The sequence below is a fragment of the Protopterus annectens genome, chromosome 8.part0 (genome assembly GCF_019279795.1).
Source record: "Protopterus annectens isolate FY-2018-M chromosome 8.part0, PAN1.0, whole genome shotgun sequence".
NCBI lineage: Eukaryota > Metazoa > Chordata > Ceratodontiformes > Protopteridae > Protopterus > Protopterus annectens.
In genome coordinates, this window is record NC_056741.1 from 332,843,632 (window position 1) to 332,862,919 (window position 19,288).

General features: G+C 41.9%; 1 protein-coding gene across 1 annotated transcript in view; it reads left to right on the plus strand.

Annotated features, from left to right (window-relative positions):
• The window catches only part of LOC122808789 (A-kinase anchor protein 13-like), a 1,176,608-nt gene that overhangs the window by 1,089,865 nt on the left and 67,455 nt on the right, over window positions 1-19,288 (plus strand). The window contains exon 5 of the mRNA XM_044079825.1: window positions 10,581-10,620. Coding sequence (XP_043935760.1) covers window positions 10,581-10,620 — 40 coding nt within the window. The remainder of the gene's footprint in view (window positions 1-10,580; window positions 10,621-19,288) is intronic.

Below are 19,288 nucleotides of genomic sequence, written 5' to 3' on the forward strand. Positions count from 1 at the left end.
CACAGACAACCCTCTCCTGCTCCCGTCAAACTCGGATATATGTGTGAGATGCACCTATATAGACATACAGGGTGCTGAACTCTCTCGACCCATGACTGGCACAGTCTATCAGGTGGTGAAGGTAACCACACACACCACATATCAGTCTCACATATCCTCTAGCAACAGCACTCAAACCACATTATCACACATAGACATACTCAGATGCTGTAATTGTACTCTACCTAAGCAGCAGAGACCTCCAAAGCAGACACACACCTGCTACCCCACTACAATACCCACATATCACATAGTTCACAATGTCAGTGTGCCACACAGTCACTGCCCTTCGGGCTAAACAACACACCTACTACACTTGTAATAGGTGACATTTATTGTCAGACACACTGACGTACCACTCACCAGCCTTAACAAGGGAATAGTCACTTTGGGCTGTCTGTTAGGTGCCAGGGTCTGCCGCATAACACAGGCAGTCAGGTCACTCCAAAGCAAGTACAGGACTGGCACCATCATTGTCCATGCTGGTGTGTATAACCTCAGACGTTACTCCCTGGACCACATGACATGATACATGGAGGAACACTCTGATCATGTAGCCCAGGCCAGTATGACCCTGACCTTGTCTAGCATCTTACACCCACCAATTATGATGTCACAATATACAGACACACACATCACATTTAACAGTTGCCTAACAAATTTGTTTAATTCATAGGGGATACAGTGTCTGTCAGCCTATGGTGACATGCTCAACATGCCACGTAGCTTCACTATGGACAGCTTGCACCTGTCACCCTTGGACTTTGGAATGCTAGCTAAGGCTCTTGCTACCACCATAGTGCCTTTTTTAAGCAGGGCTCAGAAGACAAACCCACCTCCATAGACATTACAGGTTAAATGAAACTAAGGGTAATGCTGCTCAACAACAGTTGTGTTAACCTCATATTGTGGCCACTCAGGACTCTCCTCAGTATGGAGGATAGCGATATCTGTGCACTGACAGACACCTGGTTCAGGCTCGCTTATGCACACCAGCACTACCAGGTTATGTTTCATACCATGCTGTCTGACAACAAGACTTGGAACAGACAACACAACTAGGTGGAGTATCCATATACATCACAGATACACACACCTCCGGGTTAGTACTGCACAAAGCATCACAGACCATACATATACAACTACCATTGGGCAATACTGCCTTTCAGTTTGTTGCCTGCTACAGAACACACTCCCAAACTCAGGAACCACACTCTGCTTTCGTGGGAACTATGGAAAATATGAATGTCTCCACAAACACCATTATATTGTGTGACTTCATATACACAAATATTGACTGGGGATACTACTCAAGCCCCGACACCCTCACCCAACAGTCGCTGTAATTTGTGGACTCATATGCTATGGCACAACCAGTCAGCACAGCCACAAGGGGGAATACATATTGGACCTGATCATCAACATCATGGGGACTCTTATGTTCCACACCAGCGATATACCCCTCATTGGTAAGGTCAGAACATACATGTATCTCACTGGACATGCATATACCCTCCACACACCCATCCTGGGTAATCTTGGTGAACTTCTCATGAGCCAACGTCTCACTTCACCGAAGCAAGGTGGTATCCTTCAGAGACCCTGAGACAGTGGCAAATATGGCTCACACTGCTGCATCCTTTACATACACATTCTATGGACACCTAGTGGACTACATGGATTGTGCTATCCCAAATAACAACAGGACTCACTATTCCAATGGCAGGGGACCTGTCTGGTAGACCCCAGCCATTAGTAAGCTGTACAACGTCAGGAGGAAGCTACTACATGATAGAGCACAATCCCAGACTGGGAAGGCATCTGTTATCTGTACTAGCAGACAGCTACAATCACTCATGAACTTTTCTAAGGGCCGCTTTTACCAGACAATTGCAACAGACATGTAGGACTATCACACGGCCTTCTTCAGTTATGTCAGGAACCTGGGTGGATACTCACTGATATGCTGTGAGTTACTGTTTACTGACTAAACTTACCCTGAACCCACTGGCATTGCCAACATTCTGGTAAACAGGTTCAGTGCAGATGTCTCCCACCCATCCCCCCTAAGGAGCAACTATCCATCCCAACAGACTATAACCTCCCTGACATCACACAGTAACAGGTGAGTGCTGCCCTCCCCAAAGCATGCATCACAGTATCAATGTGACCAGACGGTGTCCCAGCCTGCATCTTACACGAGTATCATGACAGATACAACCCTCACATTACATCAATGTTCAATATCGGAGTTACCACAGGATATGTACCCAAGGAATGGCATACAGCGACAGTGGTCCCACTCCACAGAGTTGTGCTACAATGGACCACAGACAATATTGCCCTATAAGCCTAAGTAGCCTGTTCTGCAAAGCTATGGAGTGTATTGTTATGGGACTCATACACATAGACATCGGGAACCTACAGACACTATGTCCTACACATTTCAGCGTTGTTGTGGGCAGATCTTGCCTCTTGAACCTGTCTGTATTCTTTAAATGGCTAACAGGTCCATCGACATAGGGAAGGCTGTCCACACAGCCTACCTGAATCTTGCAAAACCCTTCAACACAATAACCCACTGGGCCATTATGCATAGGCTCACCAGCATCGATATGGACACATATCTCACACGATGGATTGATACCTGGATCAGGGATAGCACCCACATGGTCAGAATTGCAGGTGCCATGTCTGACTATACACCAGTTACACGTGGCATCCCACACGGCTCGGTCCTGGGACCTCTCTTGTTCAGTATATATTTGTCTGACGTACAGGCTACCACAGGGGGAATATGGCAAAACATGTTTGCACTTGACTGCAAACTGGGTGCCATGATCAACTCTCCAGCTGCCACATGCATACTCAAACAGGATCTCACAGAGATGGATGACTGGTGCCTGAGCCATGGCCTACAACTAAATGCCATTAGTTGCATAGTCATCCCCTTTGGGAATAACAACATGCCCACACATTACCACATAGGTAGTACTCCATTACATATGGTAGGAGTTGTTAGGGGTTTGGGGACATGACTTGTTTGTACTGTCGCCTTTGACATTCACGTTGCCAAAGTGGTTGGACACACCTTCTATGTGGGCCACCTTATCCCATATGGTTTCACATCTAGATCGAGTGAGGTCATTGTGCCACTATACTCATCACATCCATGCTTGGTTACAATGCCACATTTGGGGTGTACCTTACCCGACACCTGCAGCAACTGTACTGGCCACGGAAGTTCCTCACCAAGCAGATCTAGGGACTCACACAGATGCCCTGCATAGTTCAGATGCAGTAACTCCAGCTCTACTCAGTCGCTTACCACCTACTCAGATATGATGTGTGCCTGTTGTTTACAGATATACCCAACCCAGAATTACTGGACATGCTCCACCTCAGGATATCCGACTCCCTTGGAGCTACACACTCCAGGGACGTATACCTCAGCACAGATGTTAATAGGACATTGTGGAGGGACAGATTCTTATCCCAGAGGCTCCACTCACTCCAGAATGTAATCCCAGTTTCACATAGGCAGAGCCACCCACTGACCACCTACAGGAGACGTCTTGATGACTTTATGGGTGATCGTATGTTTACCCCTGGGATATCTTCTGTGTCCCTGCTAGACAAAGGCACACTAGCCTAAACGTACATTGGCTATCTTGTGTGACCTACTATTCACACACACAGTGCAGTAATCTGACAGGGTTGTGAATGCCAAACGCACTCTGGCTAGGCTTGTACATGCCCTAGGGCAGATAGCCTAGTATCGACCTCTGAACCTATGCTAATGTTCAAGATGCACAATGTTTATTGCTAATACTGTTTGCAGGTCTTTATTATCTTTGCTTTACCAGTTTCTATGAACAACTTCGGTATCTGCAGAACATATTTGATTATGACAGGGTTCCACTATATTATAGATGTGTCTGTTGTCATATAACTATGTGCACAGGGCAGATTGCTGTATAGTGACAGGTTCTTGGGTTAACACATGCAACTGCCAGATATGCGTGGCCCACTGCTGTACTCAGACATGGCCTAAGTGTGTGAGCATGCCCAGTTCTGCTATTCCGTGTTTTGTTGCCTGACATTTGTCTCATTTATTCAAGTGTGTGAGCATGCCCACTGTAACCTTTCAGTATGTTGCTATCTGAGGTCCACTACATTTGTTGATGTGTGCGAACATGACCGATATTAACATTTATACTGTGTGTGTTGGAAGTCAGGTTCTGTTCTCACTGCAGGACTCACCTTTGTGTCATAAGTCGACAAGGATTATGCTGTGTCTGCAGGGTTTCCATGAAATACTTTGCATAGACGTATCAACATTCCTTCATACAGGCTGACCACTGCAATACTGTCATGGTTTAGTGGTTCAGTACTTTGGCTATAGTGCACAGTGTCCTGGGTTCGAGGCCCATCAATGCTTTATATTTTCATACTAAGCAGACCAGACTGCTTAAGGGCCAGTTAAGCAAATATGAGCATGTTGGCTTTTGTTCAGCTATGCCCTACTTAGACCAGGCTTGTCTGACATTGCTCAATATTCACCAACATTGCTGGACGTTGCCCAATATTACTGAACATTGACCACAGTTGTGCTAGTTGGTGTGTGCAATTTTGTTTGCATATACTACATGGTGGTAAATGCTGTTTAGCACTGCTTTATATTGCTTAACACATGGCAATCATAACTTAGGTGGTGCAGGGCTGCCTATGTCGGATGCACATACTATAATCCCTGTACATGTTTGAAAACAGGTAGTGTCAACTTAGGCATCCCTTTTACTATATGTGCGAGTCGGAGAGAGGTATAATTTCCAGAGTTCCTACTTAGCCAGTGTATGTGCTATGCGTTGCCTCTTTGCCAAGGCCAAAACATACTGGGCATGCCTCCTTCTGCCTACTGGGGCAGGCTAAGGTTGTTCCTCCTCCGAGTCACGCTCTGCCTGTGATGGCCTTGGCAATGGTGGGGGGCTGTTTGGCCCAGGCCTGTGCTGGTCCTGCTGCAACTGTTTTCGCAGGATCATATTATGTAGCATAGCACATACCATGATAATTTGGGTACATGTAGTTGGTGAGTACTGCAAGGCTCCACCAGTTGTGTCCAGGCACCGGAACCGTGACTTGAGCAGCCCAAACACACGCTTTATTACATTACGTGTTTGTGCATGTGCCTCATTATGGCATTCCTGTTCAGGTGTGTGTGCATTTCTGATGGGTGTCATCAGCCACGGCTCCAGTGCATAGCCAGCATCCCCCACTAGGTGACCATGTGGGATGTCCCCATTGGCAAATGTCTGGTACAGCTGCGCCAGATGCCAGATATGGGAATCATGGTAGCTTTCAGGGCAGCCCGCACACACATTCAGTATTATGCCCTGGGCATCACACACGACCTGGCAGTTGATGGAGGGGAAGCCCTTGCGGTTGAAGTAGACCCTACCCCGCTCGCCGGCTGGTGCTTTGATGTGTATGCGCGTGCAGTCTGTTGCACCCACTACCTCAGGGTATTCCGCTCTTTGCTGGAAAAGACGCATATTGCTGGCCAATACCTCATGGGATTTGGGGAAATATACATGATCACCGACATGTGCTGACATGGCATCCAGGAACTGGTGTAGTACCCTGGATGCTGATGCCTGTGATATCCCCCATCATAACACCAGTTGGTCTCTGGAAGGTACCTGTTGCTAATATTCTTAGGCCAACACATACCTTGGTTTCCACTGGGATGGTTTCCCCTCTGTTGGTTCTGTGTGTGAGGCGTGGCCTGCACAGCTCAACAATTTGCTGCAGGAGGTCTCTGTCCACTCTATAGTGCTCCACTATCTCCAGCTCATGTAGCCCCTGGTAGGTTACCCTGGGCCTGTACACTCTTCTCCGTCTCCTCACTGTGGGTTGTCCAGTAGCATTTCCATTGTCACCACCCACAGCACGTTGCATATGTCGCCTTATAACAGCAATGGCAGCCCCTAACATTTCTTTGTCTCCATAAAGCTTTTTCAGTTTTCACTTCTATTAGCTTACTGCAGTGTCTGTTGTGAGAAACATAATGTACTGTTGTTTGCAGAGTTTTAAGTGCTAGGCTGGGCTGGGCTAGTGTACTGCCTGTGTAATTGCCTGATTCTGATTGTTTTCACCTGCTAGCTCTGCTAGTACTTCCTGGTAGCTTCCTACTAATTGTTGTGCTTCCTTTTTCCTTTCTGTTTCTTCAGGGGGGGGGGCGCCGCGCACAGCAGCTAACATGCGCGCACACATGCTTACATGGACTAAAACTTGCTTATTCAGGTTAAAACACGCGCACACCAGTGCAAACGCGCTTACAACAACCTTATACATGCTTACTCTGGCTTAAACACGCGCACTCACGCTTACACGCTCGCACTCAGTTTTACTCTGGTTTACATGTGTGCACATGCGCGCATATCTGCTCAGCAAGAAACTTTGGTGTTATCCACGGCATACACCTTCCATTTCTTGCCTTTCCCTAGCCTACCTGTTGACACACCTCTTTCCATGACGTGTGAATGACAGCTGACACACACCACTCTGCTCCAATGAGCTTCACTTCTTTCATACATACCCCCCTCGTGATATCACCTATCTTCTACTCTGTTACTCCCCATATCCTACTCCTACACTCCACTGACTGTGCTCATTTGCTATGAAAACTTGCGATTCATTATCCTAATGCTCATTTACATAGGATTGCCTATTAAAGCTTGGTTACATGTCTTAGACTGAGCTTCCCCCCCTTAGAAACCTCTACTCGGTGGCCATGTTGTCTTCAGCCTGCCGTTCCCTTGCACTGTACATTAACAATTTCAATAAAATCCACATTTGTGTGTTTTAATTTTTAGTATTCTGGGTTTTAGAGCACACCCCGTTTGTGCGGCGCTGCGCTACGCTTAAACATCGGAAATCGACGAAAAAAATAAAATATTATTTTCATATTGCATCAGGAAACATTTCACATGGCCGTATATTTGGCCATTGGCATGCTTCCTGCACTGGATGCAACCTTTATTTGGAGCTGTCACAGCTCCGTTTTGCTATTTGCAGAACGGTACTCAGTTGTCAACTGAGTACATTTCTGCAAATAACACTGCTCTTACTCGGACAGGTTCAGGTTTCCTGAATCGCAAATCTACCTCATTTGCATGCCTTTCACTTGCAATTGAGGTAATTTGCATATCCCAGCCCTGTCCGTGTAAGAGCTGTTTTAGGAGCTCTCTTACATGCCCCTACAGGCTGTTTCTGGATCGCTTGTCGGACATGATGGCTGCATGGAGTCTTACTCTACTCTAAGACTCCGTGCAAGCCTTCGTGAATCCGGCCCCCTGTTTATCCATTTTACATAAAATGCTAGAAGCTCCTTTATCGTGTCAGCACTACAGGTGTGCTAATAGAATACGAATCACACTGGCAGAACCAGTTGATCACTTTTGCAATCCTGTGCTCTCATTAAAACTGCATGTGCAAGCTTCTTTCAGCTGATGAAATAGCCAAGCATCAATGATGAATTTATTTTATGGCTTTGTACAGATCAACAAATTTGGTCATCGGTCTCAAAATGTCCTTTGTCTTCAGATATCTGTTTGAGAAATAAAGCATTATTGCTTTAAGTGGAACCATCTGAGTATGGAAAGAGGCATCTATGATTCAGACCATATGGTTCCCTGCTGAATTTAGTGAGGATATGCAGCTCATACTGTAATATTAGTATTAGTTTGGTTAGGATTCTTGTTTTAATTCTTTATGCATTGTCAATAAAGGACATTCTTTTTCATATAGATATATATAATATGGACTCATTTGATTCTCCAGATGGACTGGCCTTAAGACGACCTGACTGTTTTGACTGCTATATGAGATTTGTTGTAGCTCTGTCCTGTTCTGCTTTCAGTATGTCATTTGAGCTGTTGTGATGTTGAGAGATAACTAGTAATCATGTTTTGCTTGACCTTCTCATAGATTTCCAGCACACTGGGTCACATTTTGTATTACTGATGGCTGCCACCTGACTACTTTCCACTAGCAACACTGGCCTTGTTTAATGTTTAAAATCTGTGGATTTTCATGGGCCACCTGTTTTATTGTAAGGAATTTGATTAAATAGTAAACATCATCACTCCTTTCTGCTGTCACAAAAAGGAGGGTAAAGAGGAAAATCAGCTGCATTACTTCTGTGTTTGTTTCTTGGCTGTGGTCTGACCACCGGCAGGAAGTGATGTCAAGCAACAGAGCTTCCTGCATGTGTTGAACAGACTGAAATTAAAACTAATTTATTTGTACTGTTGTGGTTGTGATGCGATGGGACTGTGCCTCACGGATGTTTTCCAGAAGATAGCAGAGACAAAGCGGTATGTAAAAAAATGACCACTATCTTCATATTTTAATGGGTTGATTTGCAAGGACATGAAAAAATGGGGAGATGGGCTATTTCCCCTTCAGCAGTCAAAAAAAAAAAAAAACTGACAGACATTTTCATTTGTTGATCTCATTTCCTGGACATTTCCTTTGCTGATCAGAATAACTTCTGTTAGAGAAGTTTATACTGATCTTTCTTTTACAATGGGTAGACCTGCTTTTGCAGCTGTAGTCTGAAAGCTTGCTTATTTAATTGAGATCATGTTGTCAGCAAAAAGAGAAAAGAATGACATCTTAAAATGTGTTTTTTAATTTAATAAAGTCTGAGTATAATTTTTAAGGTACATTATTGTAGTGAAGATTAAATATCACAAATGGATAGAACTCTGAAAGTACAGGACTGGACAGTCATTTTGTCTTTCTCTTCTTTTTATTTCCTTTATTAATAAGAACAGTTCTGGTGTTCCTCAGCATACCCAGAGACACATCAGCCAGACGCTGATATTTTTAGCTGGACTACAAGATGTACATGTTCTGTAAATAGACATGAATGTCATTTTTAATACAAATGTACTTCCTTTTCCATTATCCAGTTTGAGTGACTGTGCTGGTGTTTCTTTGAGCAGTTTATAAGGAAGTCCTGGTAGAAGAAGTGAGAGTTGTAAGATAAGATGTTTGGCAGAGTAAGTGATGCAGCGCAAAATATAGACAGAACATAAATTGTCTGGTAGTAGGTATAAATCGGAGACTAGCAGCAGAATCATCATGCAGTAGAAAATGTGGACAAAATATTATTCAGGATTAGGTATATATAAAGTATTTTAAGTCTCATTGTAATATTGTAAAGTATGTCATACCTTGAAGTAGCACAAATGTACTGCAGAGCTTAAATTAAATCAGTGTTGTATTGTTATTACTGATTTGACCTTGTAGTCCCACATGACACTTAACAGGGATCTCTACCCTGTTCCATAAAACAACTAATAAATTACAGATGACAGAAATGAGACACTAGCTAAAAGACTGTGAGTTCAGCTGTAAAGTAAATAAAGGTAAACTGACAGCAACCTGTAGGTAGGAGAGTACATGTAGGTAAACTATACTGGCACAATGAAGCACCAGAAATTTTCCCTTAATTTACATTATAAGTTACTGACAGTGCAGCAACAGAATGGAGAGGGTCCAAATTAGGCAAACACATCCAGCTCAGGCAGCTGTACACTTACCCGGTGTGTCTAAAGAATTGTTTTGGCGAGATGTGGATATAAATTAGGACTAGTGGTTGAAGTGCAACCCCCTCAGTCCATAGAACAACAAAGGCAGAAGAATAACTTTAGCTTTTACTGATGGTGGATACTGCAGGATGTGTGGGAAGGAAAACCCTGCTTTTGCACACATTCCTAATGTTTTCTTGTTTTCCTTGATACAGATTTTGACAGCACTTTTGAAACAATACAGATTTGCTGAAGGTGTGTGTGTGCTTCAAGGAAGTAAACTACAGTGTGGGTGCAGGCATTATCTGTCTTGCTGCAAAAATATTTCCAGTTACTGTTTTTCATCTTATGGTAGTAGGTGTCAATAAAAGCAGAGCTCACTTTTTGGCTGTCGTTGTCTAATCACTGATGTGTTGTCATTCATAAATCTGGCATATAAGCCTTTGAATCATTGATTCAAAAGGTTCAGGTTAACTGCAACAGGTCCAGCTTTTAAGATATAAGCCAGTTGTTCATTTGTTCTCTTCCTGAATACATGTAGGGACCCCTATCGGGAAACCTTCACAAAATCAGAGAAAGTAAACCCCACAGGTCCTTTGATAAGGATAGAATGAAAGAAAATGTGCCACCCTTTGAGCAATTTACAATTATCATGTACATGTTCTCTGTGTGCTACTAGGTACCTGTCTGTTCAGTAGGTTTACAAATCCTACACTAACAGAATGAATGTGGAAACTTGACAGATGTAATTGTGATTTTTTTTTTTTACCCATCTTAAAATGTCTAGGTTAGATTTTAGTAGTGCTGCATACATTCTTGTTTTGTTTTGTTTTGTTTGTCCCGTAGTGAGGAGGATACTTGTACTGTTAGCAGACTGTTGTGAGTTTTACTTTTAGCCTGCCACTAACCTCTGACAGATCTTTTTTGCTTTCATTTTTACAGAAATCTCACTGTGGTCCCTGAAAACAGGCTTAGCAGACAGGTACGTACTTAAACACTGAAAAGTTTATCTGTCTTCACATCACTTTTTAACGAAGGCCTCTCTTTGTTGGCTAAACCACAGAATTAAGCATATAACGCACTACTCAGTTTTGGCCTGTAACTCTTGTACTGACAATTAACTGCCTGCACAGGGCTATAATATAACTGTATATTAGGCTGGATGTTGTATGACATATGAAGCTGGGATGTAAGATGTAACGCAGGCCATCCAGGAGAAAAAATCTGCACTGGTGCATGGAGCAAAGGGACCATCCCAGAGGATCATCTAGACAACAGAAAGACTGGGTACCCCTTGGGGTGGGAATGGACCTGGACACAAAATCTCATTGTCCCTCAATGCCAGATGGAAAACAGAAATGGCTGTGGTGAGCATGAGGTAACAGACAGAATGGGCAGTAGCCATAATGTGCAACAGACATGTTTTTGCAGCCTACATATTATTTGTATAATGCAATGTAAACAAATGGAGCTTTTCTTCCTGGGCGTCCGCTGAAAATGGGTATTATCCAGTCAGACTTTCCCGGTAAACAAATACATAAAAATAAATAAATATTAGGGACCAGGAAGACAGCTTGCACCCTCATTCAAGATCTTGAATGTTTAATTTATTTGTTAAATGGATAAGTGAATTGGTCAAGTTCAGGGACTTTTCAGATGTGACCCAGGCCCAGTGGAATAGGAAGAGTACAGCTGTCTTACCTATCCAGATTTTCACAGAATGTCCAGATATTTGCCTAACCAGGAAAAGCCGAAAGAAGAAGAAGATTTTTGGGTCTGTTCCTCATAAGATTTGTGGTTTTCTGGCAAATCATTCAGGACTGAAGTTAAAAATTAATGACAAACATTTACATTTTAAACTTTATCGCCTTTAAAAATACATGCTAATGCAAAACCTACTATTCTAGCAACTTTCAAAGTTTACAGAAGTAATATTTGAAATTTGTCCCTACTTTGGGCCTTTGTCCCCCTGTTATTTTGGGCCTTGTCCAGATTTTTTGATATAAGAGGTTGAGAACTATGTGACAGTTTAAGAGTAGGCAATTCAAACAGCATTTATTTTGAGGAAGTGACCATACACAGACAAAATACATACAGATACACAGAAACCTTGCCAAAATTTATAAACTGTACTGAAGCAATAAATAACCTGTGTTCAGGACTGAACCCAGGACCTTAGACATTGGGTTAATATGCTGTTCATGAACCCTGTTGAAACAATTTGCATGATGGCAATAAGGGGTGAGATTCCAGTTCCCGTGAAGAGACCAACTTCACGATATCAAGCCAGCAGGTTAGTAAAGGACTTTCTATGATCACCCAACCCTACATTAAGGCAGCAAGCCAAAGATAAACAGATACGGTTGGTAGTCCCTACATGTACCTTTTCTGCACTGTCTAGACCAGACTGTATTCCATCCACATTTGAAGAGTAGGAATCCCAGCTTTAATGTGTGAAAGATGGATGGGCAAAGAGAGCTCTAAGATTGGAATAACCTTTTCAGTCTACAGGGATAATGTTGCTGACATCTAGATCTGTAGCTGAAACTCATGGGTTTATACATGTGAGGGAAAGGAATGGTGCTGATCTCAAGGCAAATGTGATCCTTCAGGACTAGGGCAGTGGGAACATCCATGTTGTCACAAAAAGGAAAACTCAGCACTGTTGGTCTCTAGGCTACAGTATGTTGTTGTAGCAAAACTGTGAGACTCTATCAGTTTGCTGCAATGTATGCATATGGGAAAAAGTGAAAGAAGTACATACATACAAAATAAAAAAACAAAATCAGGGAACTGGTCAGTGTAAGTAACAAAATGGCACAGAAGTCGGTAAAAACATGTCTTGGGGCTGGTAGGCTTGGACTTTTCAAGCATCAGGGAACATTATGTATGTAAACAAAATGGCTCCTGAACAATGACATTGACTGATGGAAGAGTGATGTTCGGGTATCGTGATAATCATGAATACTTGGTGCACAGGGAGATATAACTGGAATGTTGCACACCATCTACATCACACAATCACAGAAACTGACAAGTAAAAAAACTAACTTTTTACAGAAAATACAAGACTAACAAAAGTAAGACTGGAGTGCAAATAAGTCTTTTGAAAATTTGCAAGCATTGTGTCACTTCACTGTTAGCATGTGAATTATGGATTACTCCTTTTGTTTCTTGTGTACCTTATCCCGGTGATGTTTTTCTAGTTCATTGTACTTTTCTGTATTCACATGACTAATCTGTTACTGCTGTCTCCTAATCCCACTGTTTGTGACATTATTGAATCACTTTAATTACTTTTTGGTTTCCTCACTGTGTCATGACTTTAGATTGTTCTCCCTTCTTTACTGTCATGGGTAGCTACTACAAATAGACATTCATGATGTCTTTAACTGCTCAAAAATCTTTAGAAATGCTTTAATTTCTGTGGTCTTATCTGATGATACTTATGAAAAAACAGTACCCTGCCAGCAGTCGTATACATTTACAGCCAAAAGAGTAAAGCAGATCTGAAAACATTGGGTTATTGTATTTCTCTGAGGGCAGCACTTGGAACCAGTGCACCTCTGTTTATACTTGCCATCAAAAGCTGCACAACTTTTTTGTGGGGGGGGGGGGGGCATTCACCTTCCCAAGCAACATGTTCCATAAAATATTACATGCTACACCAAACATATTTCTTACACTCCTATGCACTGTCAGAATACCCCCCTAGAAAAATAACACAACTGAATACCTCCTTATACCAATGCCTGAACATTAGTACCTCCTTTTCAGCTTTACAGCAAGCATGACTGATACAAAGTATGGATTCAGCAATTTATGCAACACCCTCTGTACAAGTGCACTATGGAACCAAGCTATCAGTCCCTACATGTACCATTCATGACAGTGTATGATTAGTGCACTATGTGACAAGGCTATTAGTCCCTACATGTACCATTCATGACTGTGCATGATCAGTGCACTGTGGGACCAGGCTGTTAGTCCCTACATGTACCATTCATGACCGTGTATAATCAGTACACTATAGGACCAGCCTGTTAGTCCCTACATATACATTCATGACCATGTATGATCAGTGCACTAAGGGACAGGGCTGTTAGTCCCTACATATACATTTATGACCGTGTATGATCAGTGCAGTGTAGGACCAGGCTGTTAGTCCCTACATGTACCATTCATGACTGTGTATAATCAGTGCACGGTGGGACCAGGCTGTTAGTCCCTACATATACATTCATGACTGTGTATAATCAGTGCACGGTGGGACCAGGCTGTTAGTCCCTACATATACATTCATGACCATTTATGATCAGTGCACTGTGGGACCAGGCTATTATTCCCCACATGTACCATTCATGACCATGTATGATCAGTGCACTAAGGGACAGGGCTGTTAGTCCCTACATATACATTTATGACCGTGTATGATCAGTGCAGTGTAGGACCAGGCTGTTAGTTCCTACATGTACCATTCATGACTGTGTATAATCAGTACACTATAGGACCAGCCTGTTAGTCCCTACATATACATTCATGACTGTGTATAATCAGTGCACGGTGGGACCAGGCTGTTAGTCCCTTCATTTACCATTCATGATAGTGTATGATCAGTACACTATAGGACCAGCCTGTTAGTCCCTACATATACATTCATGACTGTGTATGATCAGTGCACGGTGGGACCAGCCTGTTAGTCCCTTCATTTACCATTCATGATAGTGTATGATCAGTGCACTAGGAAACTTGGCTGTTAGCCCCTACATATACATTTATGACCATGTATCATAGATAAACATAATGTTACTACCTTTATGAATTCGTATGCCTTAAAAGTCTTCTAACTTTTTTTTTTGTCAAATTTTGTTATTAAAATTTTTAACAAAAAAATAAAACAAAAATAAGCAGGTAACTAATACATGAGGTAGCTGGCATATACAAAGAAAACATAAAAAACTTGGACTAGTTAATGCAGCTAAAAGAACAAAATTAAACAATATACAGAGTACTTAAAACAGAAAGCAACATGTTTCTTAAGTGCAGTAATTGGATATAACATAAAAGTCCAGGTCCAGCTTAGTGCAGGTATATAATAATTTGATATAAAATTCTCCATAATGCTTTCCAGTCTATGATTTTTTTTTTTAACTTTGGAGACAGCTTGTAGGTATTTAAATACTTTATATAAGAACAAAAGTCTTGTCATGGAAATCTTTTTCCATATTAGTTTATTGAGTTGTTATACAAATCTTTACTTAAAGCAGGTAGTGCTGTAAATAATAATGTGTTATCTTTAACTATAAAGTCCACCCCAAACTGTAAGGTGCTCTGCTGTAAGAGCAAATCATCTTCTAATTGCAATATTAGAATTAACGGATAAGTGCAAAAAGAGTGTTTTTTTATGGAGGGCTTAAATACCATGCTCAGAAAATGCAAAACCGTAACAAAGTTGGTAAAATTAAATTACAGTATGAAGGTAAAACTCATAATACAAATTCAAAGAAAGCACATGTATGAATAAAACTATGTGGCATAGGCCATCCTGATGGACCAACAAAGAATTATTTCAAACACACTGAAGCGATATTGAACCTGTTCTGGACCCACCCCAGGCCTAACCCATATCCTCTATGTCCAAAAGTGGTTCAAAACACAATTATACAACAACCCCCCCATTAATATTCCAAAACGTGCACGCTGATTGGTCAGCGTACACGTTGTAAATCAGAGTTATAGTAATGGAAAAAGGTCCGGTCGCCCGGACTTTTTCCATTAGTATAACTCTTTTTTTTTTTTTTTACAGCAATGGAGAACGCAAGATCTCCGTTGCTTGTTACAACCTGTCTTGCCATGTTAAACGAGTTTAACATAGTGAGACAGCTTTTAAAAAAAGCAACGGAGCATCTCCGTTGCTTTTTTTAAAGTTGTCTCACTATGTTAAACCCATTTAACATAGCGAGACACTTTAAAAAGCAACAGAGATCTTGCTTTCTCCATTGATTTTTCAAAACTGTCTCGCTATGTTAAATGGGTCTAACCTAGCGAGACAGCTTTAAAAAAAAGCAACGGAGATTCTCCGTTGCTTTTTTTAAAGCTGTCTCGCTATGTTAAACTCGTTTAACATAGCGAGACAGGCTGTAAAAAGGAACGGAGATCTTGCTTTCTCCATTGATTTTTCAAAACTGTCTCGCTATGTTAAATGGGTCTAACCTAGCGAGACAGCTTTAAAAAAAGCAACGGAGATTCTCCGTTGCTTTTTTTAAAGCTGTCTCGCTATGTTAAACCCATTTAAAATAGCAAAACAGTTTATAAAAAGCAACGGAGATCTTGCTTTCTCCATTCCTTTTGCCCACAGCTCTGATGTACTGCGTAGGCATACGCATGCGCAGTACATCAGAACTGCCGCAGAATACCCAGACAGCTGCGGAAGAGCAGCAAGGAGGCATTATACAATGCCATTATTTAAGTATTTTTTTTTCTTAAATAATGTCATTGTATAATAGCAATAACCCACTTCTGGGTGTAGGTAATGCTGGATTTACCCACGGTTGGCTTTGTTTGGCCACTCGGGCTTCGCCCTCATGATCAAACCACACCAACAGTGGGTAAATCCAGCATTACCCACACCCACGCATGTGTTATTGCTATATTAACACATGCACAATAGAATGGGCAAAATACCAGTAACCTAAGATGACCCTCAACAAAGTCTAAAACTCTCAACAGCTATCCAAAGAAGACACTCGGCTGAAACAAGATGCTTGATCTGGTCCTGTGAGCAAAATTACCACATGAAGATCCCTGAAAATTTAAAACACATGAGGATAATGATACAAACGTCAGATACAAGGAAGGAAGAAACTATAAGGGCAAGCAATCTAGTTAATTAAAAGCTAATATTATAGTTAAATCATACATAGAAATAGAAATGGTGCATTTCCCCTTTAAGACCATCTAGTGGGAAATAACATGGGGTGTTAAAATGACTAGAATAAGATGAACATGTAGACATAAAATATAAATAAGCAGTATAAGAGGGAATTGAATACAACACATACAGGCAAATATTTAGTACAAGTACCACTACAGGTCTTTCCTGAAAAGAGTCTAGTAGCATTGTGAAACGAACCCAGTAGACAAAAGCAAAATATAATCCTATAGAGTGGCAGGAGACACCTTGGGAGATAAGGTGACTTGCAATGCTTGGTTAAAAATCCCAAGATCCAGTTGAGGAAAATGTCTGAGCATAGAAAAAGTCCATGGGGTACATTAAGGATTAAAAAATAATATAAATTAGACTATGAGGTAAACATAGACATGTTTGAGACAAAATGTACAGATGTTTGCATCCCCTGGACCTTCTCCCACACCTTGATGCCTCCTTCCTCACTAGAGGAATACTTCGTAAAAGTTGAAAAAAGAAAGGAAATGCTGAGGTTTGTAAGCAGATTAAGGAGATGGAGAGACATGATCAGTGAATATTTAGTCAGAAGTGAGAACAATAAATGAAAGTTGTTTGAGACCAGGTGAGAGGCTGACAGTAGCTCAAATATCCTGGAGGGAGGCAACCAGGCTTGGTGTGCTGATGACACCTGCAGGAATGTAGGTATCACTGCTGCATTATGAGCCTAAAGTGCCCACTATGCAAGCAGTGCCCTGCTTAGTCAGGAAGTTGCACATGTGCAGAAGCATGCATACACCTCCCAAAGGTACCTATATCAGAGCTCACAGGGGTGGGGATAGGACAGTCTGCAGGATCTGAAGACTGGACAGTTCTCTAACACCCAATTCTTGTCATCACTGGGGAATTAATGGGATGAAGGGGTCTCATTCCATTAGAGGAACAAATGGGTTTTTCGGGTGCAGGCATGGTTCATAGGTTGGTACTAGGCTATTGGCCCTAGGGCCTATGCAAGCCTAGCCATAACAATTCCCTGGATATTTCTTCCCACAATATTTACTTCTCTGGATCCCTGTCTAGCAGGCTGACCGACATGATCCCTGGAGTGAATTTCCTATCTCCCATCCAATCATCAAGGTTCCTTTTGAAGAGGGCCAATGAGGCACTCTGCTTGACATGTATGGGCAGTCTATTCCAGAGTATGGGGAGTCTCTGGGTCAGGAACCTATCCCTCCAGTGTTTTCTTCATTGTGATGACGAAGGTTTAGATCCCTGGAGCGTGTGGCTCTGAGGGATTGGGATTTCTTTAAGTGGAGCATATCCAACAGCTCAGGGTTTGACATGGCCTTGTATGTTAAGCAGAGATCACCTCTGAGTAGACAATATGCCACAGAGTATAGCTGGAGTTTTTTTAGACGGTCAGCATATGGCATCTGCTTTAGGCCCGTGATTCTTTTAGTGAGGTATTTCTGTGGCCTTTCCAGCTGCTGCAGATGTCTTGTGAGGTACATACCAAATGGGGCATACATACCAAATGGAAGCCACTGGGCCGATTCTGTAGATAGAAAAAAAAAAGAAAATGGGCATTGTTTACCTTACCTAGGAAGAAAAGGAATAGGCTAAGAGCTTTATTAATTAGTGCTTCTATACAGTGGATATAAAAAGTGTACACACTCTTGTTAAAATGCCAGGGTTTTGTGATATAAAAAATGAGACCACAATAAATCATTTAAAAACTTTGTCCTCTTTTAATGTGACTTATAACTTGTACAATTCAATTGAGAAATAAACAAATCTGCTAGGGGAAAAATATAAAAAAATGTACAATATGCTGGTTGCATAATTGCCCACACCCTTAAACTAATACTTTGTTGCGTGTGCACATCCTTAAACTAATACTTTACTGAAGCAGCTTTTGATTTAATTACAGCATTCATTCTTCTTGGGTACACAGCTGCCATCAATTAAAGAGACTGATTAACCCCAAATAAAGTTCAGCTGTCCTAGCAGGATTTTCTTAACATTTACTCAGTTGCCTACTACAGCAAAAGCCATGGTTCACAGACGGCTTACAAAGCATCAAAGGGATCTCATTGTTGAAAGGTATCAATCAGGAGAAGGGTACAAAAAAATTTCCACAGCATTGGATATACCATCGAAGACAGTGAAGACAGTCATCAAAAAGTGGAGAAAATATGGGACAACAGTGACGTTGCAACGAGCTGGATGTACCTCCAAAATTGATGAAAAGACAAGACAGAAACTGGTCAGAGAGGCTGCCAAGACACCTACAGCAACACTGAAGGAGCTGCAGCAATTTCTGGCAAGTACTGGTTGTGTACTACATGTGGCAACAATCTCCCATACTCACCATATGTCTGGACTATGGGGTAGGGTTGCAAGATGGAAGCCTTTTCTTACACAGAAAAACATCCAGGCCTAGCTAAAATTTGCAGAACAATAGATTGTCTCCCAAAAGTATGTGGGAAAATGTGTTATGGTCTGATGAGACCAAGGTTGAACTTTTTGGCCACAATTCCAAAAGGTACGTTTGGCGCAAAAACAACACTTTGCATCACCAAAAGAACACTATCCTCACGATGCAGCATTGTGAAGGCAATATCATGCTTTGGGTTTGCTTTTCTTCAGCTGGAACTGGGGCTTTAGTCAAGGTGGAGGGAATTATGAAAAGTTCCAAATACCAGTCACTTTTGGCCCAAAACCTTCAGGCATCTGCTAGAAAGCT